Below are 18,730 nucleotides of genomic sequence, written 5' to 3' on the forward strand. Positions count from 1 at the left end.
AATTCCGGCTTTAATCCTTGGATTATGTACTGCGCGATACGTTTGTCTGTGATTTCGGGGTCGTACCGCCTACACAAGGTTAAAATTTCGAAATAATAAGCTATAACGGGTTGATCTTTCCCTTGAATTTTTTTATCTAAAATGTTTTGTAGATTTGTTGCCTGCGCTGCCGGGGTGAATGTAGATACAAATGTTTCTTTGAGATTGTTCCAATTTACCGGTGCGTTGTTTCTGATCTGATGTTTGTACCACGAAAGGGCTGTGCCGGTTAAATGAGCCGGAAGTAGATTAAGTTTAGTTTCTTCCTGCCAATGATTGGACAGAGCCGCAAGTTCATATTGGTCTAAAAATTCGTTAGGATTTTCAGTTGGTAGCCCGTGATATGTTCCCGTGGATATTAGGGGAAGTTTTTCTTTCCTATCTGCCATTTTTGCTTGTTCCGGTCCTAATTGGAAGTGAATTTCCTCGTACTCTGCTTCTTCGGTTTGATCTTCAGCGGTGTCGTATAAATTGTCCCTATCCTCTATAAAATTTTGTACTCGGAGTAGACCTGGGTATTTGATTAATTCTACGTTCGTGAGATATTGTCTTCCTAATAGTTTTCTAAGTATGTGTTTTTTCTCTTCGGTTAGGTTGTGTTTTATGTAGGATTTTAAGTCGGCAATTATTGGTCTAAGATCAGCTACAGTGTCACTATCCCTATATTTTATGTTGAATTTAGTTAAAGTGTTTTGAAGTTCTTCTTTACTGAGTCGGTAAACATCCTTTTGTAATGTCAAGGTTATTGCCCTATCTTCACTCATGTCATTGTAATGGTAAAATATTTATTATTGGGTATAGACTTTGTGAAATTAATAATTTGGGGAAGTTAATTAATTAGTTAGTAAAAGAGCGTTTTATGTAAGTTGACCCTAATTTGGCCCTAACACTTTGTTGAAATATTTAAATAAACATACACATTTGATAATCTTAAATAACCATTTGTAGTAATAGATATCTTATATTAATATAGCATACAACCCTCTTAAGACTAACACATGCACTATCACTGAGTTCACTTATTCCTTGATAATTAAATCAAAACGGCGCAAACCACCATGTAAAGCTCTCTAGCCTCTACTCCTCTGTAGAGGTAAAAGAAACTTACGAAAACTTTCACCAAACAAAAACTTACTTCAAAGGGGGAAAAATGTAGCTAGGGTAGAGTACTCACTAAATGGAGGACCTCTAGGATCGTGGAATAAGTGAACACCAGTGCAGTATAATACTATGATTTAATAAGTCTAACTAAAAGTGCACACATAAAATAAGTACATAAAATAAAGAGTTAATAAAGAGTAAATAATTGTTACACAGCGATATAATAATAATTGAGAATAGCAAAAACACAAATACAATTGAAATTATATGATTGAATATTTACACCCTATGTTTTGAGTTTATTATCTGTATAATGATATGAAATGAAATATTTCCCTCGACACTTAAATGTATTTAAAATATAAGTTGTAAACACTTGCAATGTCCTATCCTAAATCAAAACCGATATTTACATACAAGTTAGTGCATCCTTCTAATAATATATACAAACTAAACAGACATTTAAAATACGTGTTTAACACCCTGATTTTTTATTATTTATACATATTTGAAATTGTCTCTTTTATTATATACACGTCTATATGTAGTCCAACTAATAGGTTTATTTAATTTGGATTCGATTTGAATCCTGTTTATTCAAACTTCAAATGGCTCTAGTTTAGGCTGACCCCTTTTAGTTTAATTAAGGGTTAATATTTATATGAACTTTAACGTAATTCTACTTCATTTACTCTGTTTATATATATTTATTTTAATTAACTTTTCTTTCTAATAGTTTATTTATTTCATTTTATATATATATATATATATATCGTTATATTTTATGGAGTTTTTCCCTCACATTTACGTTGTGCACACTAGGACCAAATGAGTGAAGATATTTTGACATACCACAAGACGAGGCAGTTGGGCGACGATTGAAAGGTTCCCCGGGGCGTTCCTTTGGTGCGGGCGTAGACTCCGGGGTTGCTCGCCCGGGCACAAGGGTTGATCCAAGCGTAGTCCTTCCTCTCGTCGTCGGTCGCTCGTCCTGGGCCGTCCTCTTCGGGTCCTCGCTTTGGTCCTTGGTAGCGTGGTAGTGTCCTGGTGGCCTTGGGTCTTGAAGAACAGCCGTGGGGTTGTGGTGTCCTCGTGGTCTCGAGTCTGGTCGGGATCTTAACAGGCGCTTCAGACTAACCCGCTAAGTCACTGTCCCTACTCGATCCGGGACTCCCGACGGTTTCTTCTTTGAAGTGTTACTTCCTCAGACCTCTCCAAGACTGATTAACAATTTTCGTCTCCAAGACCTCCTTTCCCTCCTTCGATGTTTGGTTCTTCCCCCAATGTCTTCGGGAAACGCCTACCCTCCAATCATCGGTGGAATATCTCCGATCATCGTCCTCATTGGCTTCTCCCCTCATGTCCAGCCTCCAGAGGGCGTGGTGCTGACCGTAAGTAAAATAATTTCTCTATGCATGTATAATTTCTTGGAATCGATGGGAACAATATTGTTTCTCGTCGATTGTTCCCATCGGTTACAATTTCTTCTACGATGCATTCCAGATCGAAATTCAATCTATGCCTGGCTTGTTCTCAGCCAGGTCTTTGCCCATGAGAACGTGACTTGAACCTGAGATCTTGCGATCATCTTTACTTTTTATTTCTATGAGGGGTCGGCGAACGTTTTCTATTGTTCGTAAAGAGAAATAATTTAATAAATTAAATTTAAAATTTCCATATGTTTATATGTGGATTTGTACTTGGCCCTTAAGTGTTTTGAAGTTAGGTTAGATTAGGTTAGGCCTATAATGAATTGAGTTGTTGATTTATGTTATCTATAGACTGGTTTTGCACTTTTAAATAGTGCTATAAACACGTTAAATAATCATATAAAAAAAGCAATTATGCATAATTAAATGCAAGTGTATTAAGTTATTGTTTTTTATTTACACTGTTTTTTTTTTTTTAGAATATTATGATAGGCAACGCTGGTCTTGTATCTGGAATTAAATATGAACAACTAGCTCAACTACTTACTGAGTATGGTAAAGTTGACAGCTTGGTTATGATCCCTGGGAAATCCTACTCATTTGTAGTTTATTCTACTGTAAATGAAGCCACTGAAGCTTTTGACTCTATAAATGGAATATTGAAACTAGATAACATGGACGGGCCACTATTCTTGGTTTACACATCATCAGGTAAGTTAAAATTTGGTACATAAGTTGACTAACATATTAAGCTAAAATTTAAACTTTCTTGTCTATGAATATTTTTTTTGTTTTAACAATTTAATCACAATCAGCCTATTTATTTGGGCATAAATTATCAGAAAAAAACCATTCTTTTCTGATTCAGTCTTAAAGACACCACACTTTTATTACTGGTAGGTGCTAAGTTTTTAACCCTTGACTAGGCACATAAATTGTGAAGAACTATCAGGTGCTTGGGGAGGTTTTACTTCCACCTTAGGAAATTATAGGAACCATTTTTTCTAATGTGATCTAACTTATTACAAGAAACAGTACATTTACAAATAAGAAATTTAATTAATCATTAACCACACAAAATAAGTATCTTGTAGAGTTTAAGTCAAAGGGAAGAAAATTCGCTTCTCATAGTCCATTTAAGAGTTGTGGAGGGGTTTATCATGTCGCAGACAGTTAAACTAACAGTTAGGTACTTGATCCTGTCATCATAATTAAATTGATTGTTAGTCAATTACAATGACTAACAATTATTTGGTCATAAACATAATCACATTTACAGTGAAACCTCGATAAGAAGACCCTCGATAACAAGTCACTCTTGACAACAAAAGTATTTTTCAAATCCCCTTGAATTTATTTTACCTCTAAACACATGTTATTGCAAACCTCAATAAGAAGTCAACCTTGATAACCAGACTTATTTTATAATCCCCATGAGAGTCTTTTTATCAAGGTTCTACCGTATATAAATGTAACACTATAGGCTGTGTATACTTGACTCTTTCTGAACGGGAGACAGATTTATCCGCCTAATGGTTGAATATGTTACAGACGGAAGGTACAAATATTTCCACCGATTCTGTAGACAAACTGGTTGGTGTTTTTGTACAGTAATTAGCTGGATTAATCCTCTACAGTAGACTCCCTCTTATCCAGGCACCTTTTAACCGGACATCGGTTTAACCGGACTACACTCGGTGGAAATTAAATCTCTTTAACCGGACAATTTTTATCAACACATTGGTTTAACCGGATTAGATCGGCAGGAAGTGGGCAGTACTGAAACGACTGTTCTTGTGGGAAAGATTTGAGACTATTGATCACGTGTCTAAATACAATGCTCTCCTAAACTTAAGTCGAATATCAGAGTAAATAGTCCGTTTTAACGAGTTTTTGGGGACGTCGGTTTAACCGGAAAACCCGTTATCCGGACTGGCCTCGGTCCCGAGGAGTCCGGATAAGAGGGAGTCTACTGTATAAGCGCTACGTTCCCGCGTTCTGCAGAAGTGCTGCTACTTCGTACATGGCATACCATGCTTCCTCAGCACTATACCCTTAATAAAAAAAAATAGGAACATCTTTGCAGAGCATGAGTAAACTTACCATATAATATTATTCAATTAAAATCTTATGTAATAAATGGTATAACCGTTTATTATCCTTTACCATAAAATTCTATCTTGTTGCTTTCTAGATCTTTATGAAATTCAAAAATTCTTGTAATTAATTTTGAGCCAAGGAATATAAAGAACACCTTTTCAAAATTAAGTAGCCTAGACTTACAGTACCGGTATTATTACTCCTATCTTTGTAGATAAGACTAGGGACTAAAATTGGGTCTAAAGGTAGATTGTTTTAAACTTTCCCCCAATCAATCAAAATACCTGCCTCTCAACAAAAACTGGCATTTTTCTTCCTTTTCTTCATCGACACAATTCTTTTTTCTATAGGCCAACTCAAATGAAAACTTCCCCAACACTTCTTGATAATTTAATCATGACATATCAATCAAGTGGTTAAATTTATATACAGTATATGTATCTTCATTGTCGTCTAATAAAAACTGGAGTTCTATTTAATATGCAAACACATTTCCAGTTCCTCCAAGTGGTGAATCCTCCCAGGATTCCCTGCCAAAAGGCTTAACTCTATTGAACGACTTTGTGACAGAAGAAGAGGAATCAATGCTATTAAACTGTGTTGACTGGAACACTTCAAATCACCAAACTGGTTAGTCTTCAAAGCTAAGATACTCTTGCTTCTGTTATTAGTTACATTAGGAATCACAGTACCGGGGTTTTCTTTTATTGGGATTTAGCATACGGTAATTGTTTTATACCAATTAAAACCCCCAGATGTAATTAGTTTATTTGGAATGCCTCATTTGGTCGACTTTAGGGATTAAGTTTGGTGGGAGAGGGCTAAGTAAAATAACACTAGGCTAGCAACATACCCAACACCTGATTATTTGCATGCAAATAATGGGATACACATAGAAGTTAGGTAAACTACTTATTATGTACCAAAACTTAAAATGATTTCCTAGACTTTGATTACTATTTCATAGCTTTAAGTGGAAAAATAAGGTTTTATTATTGTCTGGAGTTGTAAAGTTTGTTTTTAAACACATTGTATATATATATAGGCTATATATATATTTACACATAACTTATAACAATTCTAACAAATAGGGTTTTTGGCCTCTAGGGTCATCAAAATGAAAAAAACATATCAGTCCTGGCCGGGTCTAGGTCTTACCGTGCCACCTACTTCCCTATAGCTACTTCCCTATAGGGAAATTTGCTAAAAACAATTAACTGTATCTGTTTTACTTTCTCCCCCTATACCATAGTATATGGAGAAAGTATTGTTTTCGTCAAAATTTTTGAGTTTGAGTTTTGAGTGGATATATTCGTTTTGGGTCCCCCTGGACCCAAAAAAGTGGTTTTCGAAGTGATGTCTGTGTGTGTGTGTGTGTGTCTGTGTGTCTGTGTGTCTGGATGTGTACAGAGCTAGAGACTACACCTGTGGTCCGATTTCAATGAAATTTGGTATGTAGGTTCTAATCCATGGTATCTCCAGGCGTTTTTTTTCATTTTTTTGAAATTTTGATTTTTAATGGGGATTTTCCCATAAAAACCCATAAAAAACCGGAAAAATCGGATTTTCTCAAAAATGGCCCGAACGATTTTGATAAAAATTTAGTATGTAGTCCTTTAAATTCTGAACAAAATGGTACAAATCCCATTTCTGTAAAAATTACGGTTCAAAAGTTATGGTAAATTATGTTATTTTCCCATAAAAATCCCATAAAAAAACAAAATACCCCCGCCGCAGCAAACCTGCCGTCTAAGCGAATTTCCATTTGTCCGAATTGATTTTCAATTGATCTATTTAAATAACATTATTAGGTTTAACGAGTACCTAGGTTTGCTGCTACAAGGAAACTAATAAAGTAGTGTGTTTTTAGTAAAATATTGATAGCTTACTATAAAATAAATAAATTTGCCAACTTTGATCAAAATATATCCATAAACAAGCAAACTTCAACATTTTACAATATTCTCCATAAGAATAACATGGGAATTTTAAATTTACCATTTTTTTAGTTTTCTCCGTAACCAATAACCGTACAAAAACACTTTGATATACTGAATTGTTTGTTTTTTTAAGCTCTTTAAGAAGGTTTAGAGAAAAATTGGGAAATTTTGTGTTTTGAGGGTAAAAAGTGAGAAAAACCCATTTTTACCCCATAAAAACCCCTATAAAACCCTGTTCCCATGGTCCGATCATGCTGGATCGCGAACTCATTCAAGTTTATCCCGCCTTACACCTTCAAACCAAATTTCATCAAAATCGGATAAAAATTACTCAAGTTATCGTGTTCACGGACACATATATATATAAATCTATATATATACCTATATATATATATATGTTTGAATTCGCAGCAGTTTGAAGTCAACTTGCACTGACATCCAGCACTTCGGCGTCAAATCGTGACGCCGAAAGCATGACGCCGAAATGCTGCACTTTGAGTTATTTCACAGCACTTTGAAATCAGACTCCGAAAGTCTGTGACGCCAAAATGCTTTGTGTCTCGTGACTTCAAAATGCTATAGCACTTCGAAGTCAGGATATATAACTTTTTACTAAGCAAGTCAAATAAAATAGTGCTGCGTAAGGTTTCTTCTCAAACCCAATCTTACTAATATTATAAATGTGAAAGTTTGTGTTTGTTTGAAGTTCAATCACGCATTAACAACTAATGGACGGAATGGGCTGAAATTTGGCATGATGATAGCTCATATTCCCGATTAACATGTGGGCATATTCTAATCTCAAAAATCCTTTCAGGCTCCGCCCCAGTGGCTCCGTAGTTCCCCATGTTAACCTTTTGAGTATTCATATTTAAAGGGAATTGTCAGCTATTTCATCTTTTTTGTAGTGTTTTTTTACTTAGTGTTAGAAAATTATAGAAAGTTTTACAGTATATTAGAGTTATTATCACGCATAGGTCTAGTCACAGACTAGGTCATTGTGACCCATGTGATTTTATTATTTTGAGTATTTATTGCTGCAAAACAATTTGTAATAAATAAAAATTTTTTCTCTCTCACTCTCTCTCCCCCCCTCTATTATTGGCCTCATCCTCGTGGTCTCAGGCTTGTCACCGGAGGTCCAGTGGTTGACCCAGCCAGAAGACTAGCCATCAGTCTTAAATTGGGGAGGTCTGTGTGGTCGTTACCCACAGTGCCGAAAGCTGACCAGAGCTCTTCTGGTACCGAGGGTGAAGGTTGCCGATGGTCTCTCGGGGGCAGTGGTTAAAGCCGGTGAATGTCCGGTAGTTCTCGATTTCGGCCGGGGATGTGTGTCCGTCCACGTTAATGACGGATCGGGGGCAGGCCTGATAACCTGTCTGAGAGGACATGGGGGCGAACCCGGAGGCCCGTCTGAGAGGACGGGTTGCTAGATAGGTGTCCCACACACGGTGACCAACTTTTGGGATACCTCGGATGTGATTGTGACGTCACTTAACTATCGAATAGCCGTGGGACTATCGATTGATACAGCTAAACTCTTTGATTCGACCCTTGGCACTTGAGTCTTGATTCCTTGAGTAAACTACCCCATCCCACCCGAATGATGAAGTTACTTAGACCTTGACTTGGACTTGAAATTATTTTCATTCCCTCATTAGAGAGGCAGATAATGTGTCCTTTCTGTTTTTTTTTTACTGTTTAGTTCCTAAAAAACACCAAAGTGACGTTTACCAAACAAATATTAAATTTGTTAACTCCTATTTTCTAAGGAAATAACTTAAAGAATCATGAGATTCAATTAAATTGTAAGCTAGTCCTATTTGTATTGCAGTTTATAGCTATGGATTCTGACTGTGATAGGCTGAATTTGTTTGTAATTGTAACTAAATTAGCTAAATGTAATTAAAACGGGAGTTGCAAATTTATTCACCATAGGTCTAGGCCTAGGATATGACAGAGGTAGTGGCCAAAAGGTTGGATAAGCCCTTCTTAATTCAGTTACCGTAGTGTTTTTGTTTTAATACGATTCTCCACTGTATTTACAAATTTTATATTTGATAACTTGTGTCAGTAAACTTCTTCAACTTCAGGCAATTAGGAAAGAACTCAAACTTATAAAAAAATAGTCTATAGTATTTTTCACTGTAGGCCTATTTGGGAACCAAATAATTAGCCCAACTTACCCAAAAATGGGATTTCATTGCAGATTTAAACAACCAGGAGACAGTCAAATGTAAGCTAGGACTTTCTTAACTTAGTATTAAAACCCCCACCGCAGCAAACGTGCAGACTAAGCGAATTTTTATTTGCCTGATTTGATGTTTAATTAAATCCGTTTAGGTACTGTAGAACCTCTATAGTTCGACACTTTAGAGCAAATGGAGTTTAATATACAGGAAAGTAAAACACAAGTTTTAGGGCTATATATAAATCACCCAAATTTGTTAAATACTAAACAGCTTAACAATCCATTTCAATCCAAATCATTTGTTGACAGCAAAATTTACGACTACGATACGATTACGAACTAAAACCGCCCATCCGGTTGTTGGTCGATACTTGAACTATTCTATGACGTCACGATCACATTCCGATGTATCCCAAAAGTTGCTCACCCCCACACACGGGCTACGGTCCGGGGTCGTATGGAGGTGAGCTCTCCATCGGCCAGAAGCGGTGCACTCTTTCGGGAGTGCCATCTGGAATAGGCTTGTGGCATCTTAGATGTCAGTGCCGCATGCTGGCGTGAGCCGGGAATCGATGTTAGCTGCGTACAATATTAAAAATCTCAGAACTGTTGTGTTATAAGTTTTAATTTATAACATATACTTATTATTTAACTGCTAATCATACAATAAATCTAAAAATGTATGTCTATGGTGGATTTTCCATGATAAAACTAAATACAACCGATGACTTCGTTGTGCTTCGTAAAATTTAATAAACTTACAGGACTTTGGCGTCGTCATTGCACTCTGTTTTCAAAGTGCTGCGTAAATTTCAGAAATCTTACAGCATTTTGGCGTCATAATTGCACTCTGTATTTTATACACACTTATTTATCCATACACTAATTTCTTAGTGTTGACAGAACTAATAGAAATTGTACAGCATATTAGCGTTATTATTGCTACCTTCCACTATTTTTTTTTTTTTTTTAGGGTGAGGAGGGAAAATGCTTTTACGCCCACAGGTAGCCAGCCTGTTATGTGAGACTCCTGAGTTTATCACAGACTACTCACTAAAAAACCCCCTCTACTCTGTTGGACACAGACCTGGAATAGTTTGTCACATTACTTCAAGTCAGGCTAACATGTGACCTAAGCCCACAGGGCTCGCACCGTTTCTGGCATTTTTTTTTTTTAAACTACACCGCATCCCGGTCGAGGTCAAGCTTCTTGGCGCGAAGAACACCCTGGATGTAAAGTGACACACAGTTCCAATTGTCCTCACCCTCCATCATCATCGGTACGACCGTGTCAACCGACAGCAGTCCTACGAACTGTTTGGCCTCTAGGCGGGGCCTTTCCCAATGCTGGCAGTGGAAGAAAGTGTGTTCCACGTCATCGGGAATGCCTGGCCAGTATATGCAATCGGGTGACACGGCTTTGCCCATCCTGAACAAGAACGACCGGAAAAAGCCGTGACCCGTCAGAAATTGGGTGAGGTAGAAGTTTACCTCTCCGCACCGCCGATCAACCCAAGGCTGCACCTGTTGTATAAGTCGCCTGGTCCAGAGCCCCCTTGACTCCTGTTCCCAGCTCTCCTGCCACAGCTGGAAGGTCCGGGCGCGTTCCTCAATTCTTGCCTGGTCCTCCCCACGGCGCTGATAAATTGCCTTCCTCTCCGCCACCAAAAGTTTGACGGGGATGACTCCAGCAACCACCAGGACGGCGGGTTCGGACACTGTTCGATAGGCAGATGCTACCCTTAGTGCTGCCTGACGCTGCACTCGGGCGAGCCGCATCCTATATATCTCCTTATTGAGAGCGTCTGCCCAGACTTCCGCACCGTACAGGAGCACGGACTGGACCGCAGACATCAACAGCCTTCTGTGGCTGGACCGTGGACCTCCGACATTGGCCATCAACCGACTAAGGGAAGAAACCATTTTAGCGGCCTTGTCCGCCGTACGGGTGATCTGGTCTCGCCAGCTGAGCTTGCTGTCCACCATGACCCCAAGGTACTTTGCGGCACGAGTGGTTTGGACTTCAACGTTCCCCACCACGATGGTGTCAATCCTCTTTTTAGTCAGAATCACAATCTCAGTTTTGCTCAGAGCGAGCGAGAGACCATGTTCTGCCATCCATGCGTTAATGGTTCACATGACTCGATTTAGTTTCAGCTGGGCAAGCTCAATGCTACGTGCAGCTATTAAAGCCGCAACGTCATCTGCATACCCAACTAGGACAGTTTCCTCAGGCATCTCGGATCTCAAGAGGCTGTCGTAGGTGACGTTCCAGAGATCCGGGCCCAGTATGGATCCTTGAGCAGCACCAGAAGTTACATCCATCGTCCTGAAGCCTTCTGTAGTGTCGTAGATGATGAGGCGGTAACGGAGATAGTTCTCTATCATGCGCATGAGGTATGCCGGGACGTGGAAAGTGTTCTCCAGTGCGTCCAGCATATCGCACCACCTCGCGGAATTAAATGCGTTTCGCACATCAAGTGTTACAAACAGCACAAACCGACGAGAATAATTGTTAAACTCCTCAGCTCTCATTACGGCTCGCTTTACCTCCTCAATAGCGTCAACCGTTGACCATCCCTTCCTGAAGCCGTACTGACGAGGGGATAGATTTCCTGTAGCAACGACGGCTGAATTCAGTCGGGAACGGATCAACTTTTCCAAGACTTTCCCAGCAGTGTCCAACATACAGAGAGGTCTGTAAGAGGAGGGTAGGTCTGGGTTTCCTTTTCCCTTCCCCACGAGCACAAGCCTAGCTGTTTTCCAGCAGAAGGGAAACTTCCCCTCGGCCAGATAGGCATTGTACGTGCTCAAAAGGATTTGCGGATTTATTGAAAAGACTTTCTTCAGGGCCTCACCAGGTACCCCATCCGGTCCAGGAGCCTTGTTGTTCTTCAGGGATAGAACGGCCGCCTCCAACTCCTCGAGACTGAACAGCGGTACGTCGTCCACCCTTCCGAACTCCCGCAATGGGCGCAGTGTGTGAGTCGGGAAAAGGGACTTTACGATCCTCTCCATAGAGGCCCCGTCCATAACGGAAGGTGGAGAGCGGGTGCCAAGCTTCTTGGTTACAATCTTAACCCAGGCCCCACGGATCGGAATCGACATCGTCCCTTAATTTCTCCCAGCAACTGCGTTTGCTCCGGTTAATGGCTCGGCGAAGAGACTCCCTAGCCACCTTGTAAGCGTCTCACTTAAGACGTCTATCTTCAGGTTCTCTGGCCCTGGTAGCAAGACGTCTGGCTCTCAATGCTGCCCGTCGCAGTTCTGCGATCTCGGTTATCCACCAGTACACAGGTCGCTTAACGCACCGGGATCTCCTGCAAGGCATTGACTCTTCGCAGGCCGAGACTATCAGCCTCATCAATGATGTAACTGATGTCTCTGCGTGAGCCACGCCAGATGCAGCAGGTACCACTGGCTCTCCCCGTAGTATAACTTCGGTGAATTTGGCCACGTCCAGGTTTATGGTGTTCCACCGAACGGGCACCTGCCGAGACACGGTTGCTTGTCTCTGATGACTATCCAGGACATCAAAAATGATGTACTGGTGGTCACTGGCCGTATAATCCTCTAGGACTCTCCAGGCTCGTATCCTCGGCAAGAGGGACTCAGATGCAAGCGTGATGTCTGGGATCGTTCCCCTCATTCCGGGACGCTGGAAAGTTGGTGTGTTGCCCTCGTTTATGACAACAAGTTCAGCCCTGGCAGCAAAGTCCAGGATGTACTTCCCCCGGGAATTAGTGAGAGTCATTCCCCACTCGACGCATTGAAATCCCCCGCAACGACAACGTGCCCGGCGGTATCGCGCACGCTCTCTTCCAGGCGGTCTATCTTTCCACGAAAGTCACGGATAGCCTCGTTAAGGGTTGGGTATAAACTAAAGTAAGTGACATCCCCGCACCGGACCCAAACGAATCCTCGGCCCTTCGCTTGACTCCTCGCCTGCACTTTAGCTGTATTACGAACCCAGAACGTAGCAGTACCAAGTGTATCGGGAAACCAAAGAGATGGGTCCCTGTCCCGGTACTGGTACTGTTCGCTGACCAAGAGCGCGTCAACACCGTGTTCGAGGGCAAGCTAACTGAGAAGCGCGTCAGCCGTCCTGGATCGATCTACATTGCACTGGAGGATCCTTATCTTCGTGGTTGGGCTTTCGCTTGTTGTAGTGCGCCTTTAAATGCACTGCACCCAGACCCAGCTATATGTTTAGCGTTTTTATCATTGAGGCCTTTCTCCTTACAGAGGAAACAGGTCTCGACTTTACAGTCCCTACGAGTGTGACCCACCTCCCCGCATCGAAGGCAGTTCTTGCCTCGGTCGGGCCCTTCGCAGTTTCGGGAGGAATGGCCGTAATCAAGGCATTTAAAACACCTCGTTACTTCCACCCTCCGTCTCATCCTGCAATTAACCCATCCAACCCTCAAATGCTGGAGTGCCAAAACCTTATTGGCTTTTGCGTCTGCAATTTCGGCGACCGCCATCCGCTGTTGACTTCGGTTTGGTTTCGTGAGCCACATCCTCAGACTAGCCGTTTGTCCGGCAAGCTCGGGGACAGCTTTTTTTGGGGCATCAATGACGTCATCCTCCGTTGACACACAATCCATATCCCGAACCTCGACGGACGTCTTGGGTTCGAGAGCACGAACGGTGCCCTGACCTTCCACAGCTGCCTTTAGTTCGGCAGAAAAGGCGGCTTTATCTTTAGACTTACCCAGTTCGAGGAGGACGTCCCCGTCCCGGGTTTGTCTAATCGACCGTACAACCGTGTCGGTTTGCTCTGGCTTAGCCTTGGCCTTGATAACACCCAAGACTTCGGCGAATGATCTTCCCTCCAAAGGCTTGACCAAAATTGCCTCAGTCCTGGGCTTTTTGGGCCGCGGCTTTTTAGAAGCGAGTGCCGAGCCAGGCACAGCTTGGGCCACGCCGGTCGACTGCGCCCTCACTGCTACATATGTCTTGGAGCCGACTTCCCCGTGCCTCAATTTCCTCTTCTCCTTTTTCGTAAGGCGCTTTTCCCACACAGTCCCAGATGGTGTTTCTACGACTGACCCCTTTCGGGAGCTACCCTCAATGGGTGTCACAGGTTGCTGTGGCTGTTGAGGTTTCACTGGAGCGGCAACTACGTCAGAGAAGGACCTAGAAGTCTGGGTCACCTTGACCTTAACTTTAGGCTTTGCTGTCTGAACAAATTATTTTCTTTTTGGAGGGCTTTCTGATGTAGGCCTCCTGCGTTTCTTGGAAGGTCGCGCATTGTCGTCAGGTAGGGACACCGCCTTCTCGGCGATCCTTTCCATGGCCGCCTTGCTCACCAGCCGGCAGGCGAAGACAAAACCAAGGTCGTCCTCGAGCTTAGCCATACCATTTTTAACCACTTGGTTAACTCCTCAGTTGCGTCTTAAAGGTTTCAAGCATTGTCTTTATGGTCTGCTCCATGTTTCGAAGCCGGTTTTCAATGTCATTTTCTGCGTCAAGATATTGCTGACGCAGAAGTACCATTCCCGACACTTCCAAATCTAACGCTGCTGTTAGGGATTCCTCCGGCATCCCTTCACCAGACTTAGAGGGTGGTCCACCGTTTCCTTCTCCACTTGTCAAGGGAGATCCCAAAGTCAAGTCTTTTGTACACCTGAAAGATGCAGGTGGAGGGGACGTCTTCACGCCTTTCGATGTTGGCGATCTCTGGACCTTGGAGCTTCGCCCAAAAGGGTCTCGCTCTACTTCCAACTTCTTTTCTTGCTCATCCGAGCTACTTATCAAAGATGTGTTCACGGTATTTGTTTTAAAAGCCATCTTGTGTTTACCAGCGCTACCTTCCACTATTAGCTGTCTGCAATGTAAAAAAATCTCAGCATTTAAGTGTCATTGGTTTAAAATAATTACCTATACGTATTTATTTTTACTATACATCATTCAATAATTCTCTAAATGTATGTCAATGGTTGACATTCTGTTAAAAAAAATACATAACTGCTGACTTCATTGTGCTGCGTAAAATTAAATAAACTTACAGCACTTTGGCGTCGTCATTGCACTCTGTTTTCAAAGCGCTGCGAAGATTTCAGAAATCTTACAGCATTTTGGCGTCATAATTGCACTCAGTATTTTATATAGACTTTTTTATGCACACACTAATTGTTGATAGTTGCGAGAAATTATTGAAATATTACAGCATTTTAGCGTTATTATTGCTATCTTCCCCTATTAGCTGTCTGCAATGTAAAGAAATCTCAGCATTTTAGTTTTATTTGTTTTAAATCATAACCTATACTTATTTGTTTTTTACTGTAAACCATTCATAAAATCTAAAACTTTATAAAATTGGTTGATATTCTATGAAAAAACTAAATACAATTAATGACTTCAATAAGCTGCGTAAAATTCAATAAACTTACAGCACTTTGGCGTCGTCAATGCACTATGTTTTCGAAATGCTGCTTAAATTTTAGACATCTTACAGCATTTTGGCGTCATAATTAATCCCTGTACATTAGAAACTTTTTTACACCTGCGGGCTAAATTTATTTTGTAAAACATCTGAAAGCTGAAATCTTTGGGAACTAAAAAATCCCACAACATAAAATGCCTGGCCTCAAAGTGCTGCATAAAAGATGGAAGAATTGTAGTTTTTCGAGCGATCGATGTCTTTAATGTTTTCAATTGCTTTTCTTAATCTTCAGAGCTACGTGTCCTTTTAATTTATAAGTCATTCATGTTAATTTAAAATCTACCTATATAATCTTGCAAGATTAAAGTGAAAATGCAACACACTGACTGACTGACTTTATATTTATTCGTCAAATCTTACATCATTTAAAGCATTTTGGCGTAGCACTCGTTGTGTTATATAAGTATCGTTGCGTTCTGGCTTCAAAATAGTGCTAAGACGGTTGTCGTGTATTTATATGTTTACGTAATTTATGTGTCATCGAAGGATTTATTAGTGACTTTTATTCATCCCCTACTTACGTATACAACATTTAAGCTAGTTTTGATTATGAACAATTATTCGTATTAACGATTTAAAAGGAAAATTAAAATCGAAACTAAATGTAAACCTAATATTGTTCTAGATAGTTTTAGATGAGGTTTATAGTAATGAAATATCGTATGAAGGAATATCGTTTTAAAAAGGAAATAAAATTAGACAACACGTGATAAAGCTACTATTTAGCTTTAATTGTACAAAAATAGTAAGACGAAGAACTTTGAGTAGCTGGAGGAAATTTGAACGTGGCCGCTTGCATCAACCTCCCAATGGAACATTTTAAGGTTACAAGTGGCAGTACCACCGTGGTGATACATCCAACCTCGGAAAAATGAACGTTAAATGATAACATTGTGATGGCTTACATTTTAAGCAAAAAAAAAAAAAAAAAAAAAAAAACTGGCCGAGACAGTTCAATTGTTACTCTTTGTTGCCATAAATGAGAGAACCGTGTACCTTATCTGCGGTATTCACCACACTTTCAGGAACTTATTGGAAACTCCCAATCTGAAAACAGAGCTCTGAGGCTTAGATCTAGAAATTATTTGAAAAAAAAAATCGTCAATTCAATTCCGCCTTTGCCATGGTCAGCTCTGAAGCTCATTTATATGAGAGGATCACCCAGGGGATCTACAATTTCAAGATCCGTGACAGGTTTTACCTCCGAGTAGGTAATCTAATTCCTTAAGAAGGTCATCCTGAACACACACAGATGTATAATAAGGACGATGTTGGCTCTGGAACCCAACAGCGCATGAAACACAATTCAAAGAAAGAATGCAATGAAAAAAATATGCGGGAAATAGGGTCACATTGCCAACCCATTTGCCCAATCTTTTAAAAATGTGACAGAAAAATGTGTAGGGACGAGAGCTCCGAGGAGTCAAGTGAGATCCTTATGTAGGTACATAATAAGACACAAAAGAGGTGACTTTCCTCGCTACCAATGGTGCTACCTGTATAGATGATGCAGCTATTTAAAGCTGAAAACAGAGCACCACCTGGCCGAATAAATCTTAGTTTCTTTTTTCATAAACTAATGTTAAACGCGAATCTGTTCTAGATCCGTCGTTAGATCCACTTGCTAATCCTCTAATTTTCCCCGCCGGTTGTGGCACTTTGGTTGTGGCCCCTAATTTAAATAAGACAAAAACAGAACCTATCGTAGAAATAATTTAACAATGCTATTTAACGTGCCATACTGGTTGGCGCCAAGAGAGGAATTTAGCTTGCTACATTAGGTCTGAAAAACTCACTTTAAATTGTGTGGTTGACATTTACGTTCTCATATGGCTACGTCAGCTTATGGCTTATAATATGCATTTTGGGGGTTTTGTATGTGCAATGCATTTCTTGTGAAATAATTCATTTAGGACTATATTCAGAATATTTTTTTCGATTAAAAAAACATCTGAGCCCTCATAAACTTAAAGTCATGCAAAACTTACTGCTTACTTAAAGTAGGCGTGTGTGTTTCAATACTAGTTAGAAGAAAACAATAAATGACTATACATGATAAAGAAGTAAAAAAAAACAAGCCTAGCCTCAAAGTGCTGCGTAATGTTTTTCTCAAAACCCAATATGTCATAATTAAAGCAATGCTTATTTATTCTATTGTTATTAACGAGTGTAAAACTATCAGCATATGATTCAAAAATACACGGGAATTTCTAAGTATTTTTTAGAATATTAGAACAATAATATGATTTCAGCATTTTTATTTTACACCGAGATCAATTGGCTCTAAATAACTTAAGAAATTGAAAGTTTTTGGTGTTGTTGGTTGCAATATAAGCTATAATTGTCTATAATTTATTTTCCATGATCATGTTCTACGAAATAAATCAATGACGTCAATGTGATGGGTACAACTATAGGGAACTAACAGCATTTTGGCGTCATAATTGCACTGTGGTTGCAAAGTGCTGCGAACGTTTTTGAAAAAAAAATGCAGCTATTTGGCGTCATTGATCGATTTACTTAGGTGATTGGGATTTGATCGTAAGCAATGTGTCATCCATTCCTTTTCGTGTTATTTACCATTTTACAAATCCTATACTCTAAAATAAGCATGTTGACGGGCAAAGTTTTTTCGTTCTAGGATATTTGATTTTTTGTTTAAAATAGGGTATTTGGCCACGAAAAAACTATTGGTTGAAGTTGGTCACAAGGCTGGGAAAATCCAGATACCGTCCTACACTGCTCATGTTATCGTCAATGTCTTTTTGTAGCTGTAGTTAACCAAAGCAATTGTTTAAACAGGTAATATATTGACCGTGGATCATGCTCTGCCAAATAAATGATTGACTTATCTGTGATGCGTACAATTAAAGAAGACTTATAACATTTTGGCGTCATAAGCATTCACATATTTCCTAGTGTTGGAAAATTATTGAAATTTTACAGCATATTAGCGTTATTAATGCTACCCTCCTCTATTAGCTGTGCACAATATTAAAAATCTCAGAGATTTTGTGTTATTTGTTTAAATTTTTTACCTAAACTCATTTTTTTACTATAAATCATTCAATAAATCTATAAATGTATGTCTATGGTTGATTTGCCATGATAAAACTAAATACAACTGATGACTTTAATGTGCTGCGTAAAACTTAATAAACTTACAGCGATTTGACGTCGTCAATGCACTCTGTTTTCAAAGTGCTGCGTAAATTTCAGAAATCTTACAGCATTTTGGCGTCATAATTTCACTCTGTATATTATACACACTTTTTATGCATACACTAATTTCTAAATGTTGCAGGAAATTATAGAAATCTCACAGCATAGTAATGTGATTATTGCTAACTTCCTCTATTAGCTGCGTACAATATTAAAAATCTCAGCATTTTGGTGTCTTTAGTTTTAATTTACAGCTTACATTATGACCTATACTTATTTGTTTTTACTATAAAACATTCAATAAATCTATAAATTTATG

General features: G+C 39.6%; 1 protein-coding gene across 2 annotated transcripts in view; it reads left to right on the forward strand.

The window, feature by feature from the left end:
* LOC128986303 (alkylated DNA repair protein alkB homolog 8) overlaps nt 1-18,730 on the forward strand; it is a 64,387-nt gene that overhangs the window by 12,423 nt on the left and 33,234 nt on the right. The window contains exons 2-3 of one of the 2 annotated variants that reach the window (XM_054406598.1): nt 3,050-3,281; nt 5,169-5,300. In XM_054406598.1, the coding sequence (XP_054262573.1) occupies nt 3,050-3,281; nt 5,169-5,300 (364 nt within the window). The remainder of the gene's footprint in view (nt 1-3,049; nt 3,282-5,168; nt 5,301-18,730) is intronic. The other variant, XM_054406599.1, reaches the window with a different exon arrangement.

The sequence above is a fragment of the Macrosteles quadrilineatus genome, unplaced genomic scaffold (genome assembly GCF_028750875.1).
Source record: "Macrosteles quadrilineatus isolate MER2022 unplaced genomic scaffold, UCM_ALF_1.0 Scaffold_2__2_contigs__length_208266976, whole genome shotgun sequence".
NCBI classification, from domain to species: Eukaryota; Metazoa; Arthropoda; class Insecta; order Hemiptera; family Cicadellidae; genus Macrosteles; species Macrosteles quadrilineatus.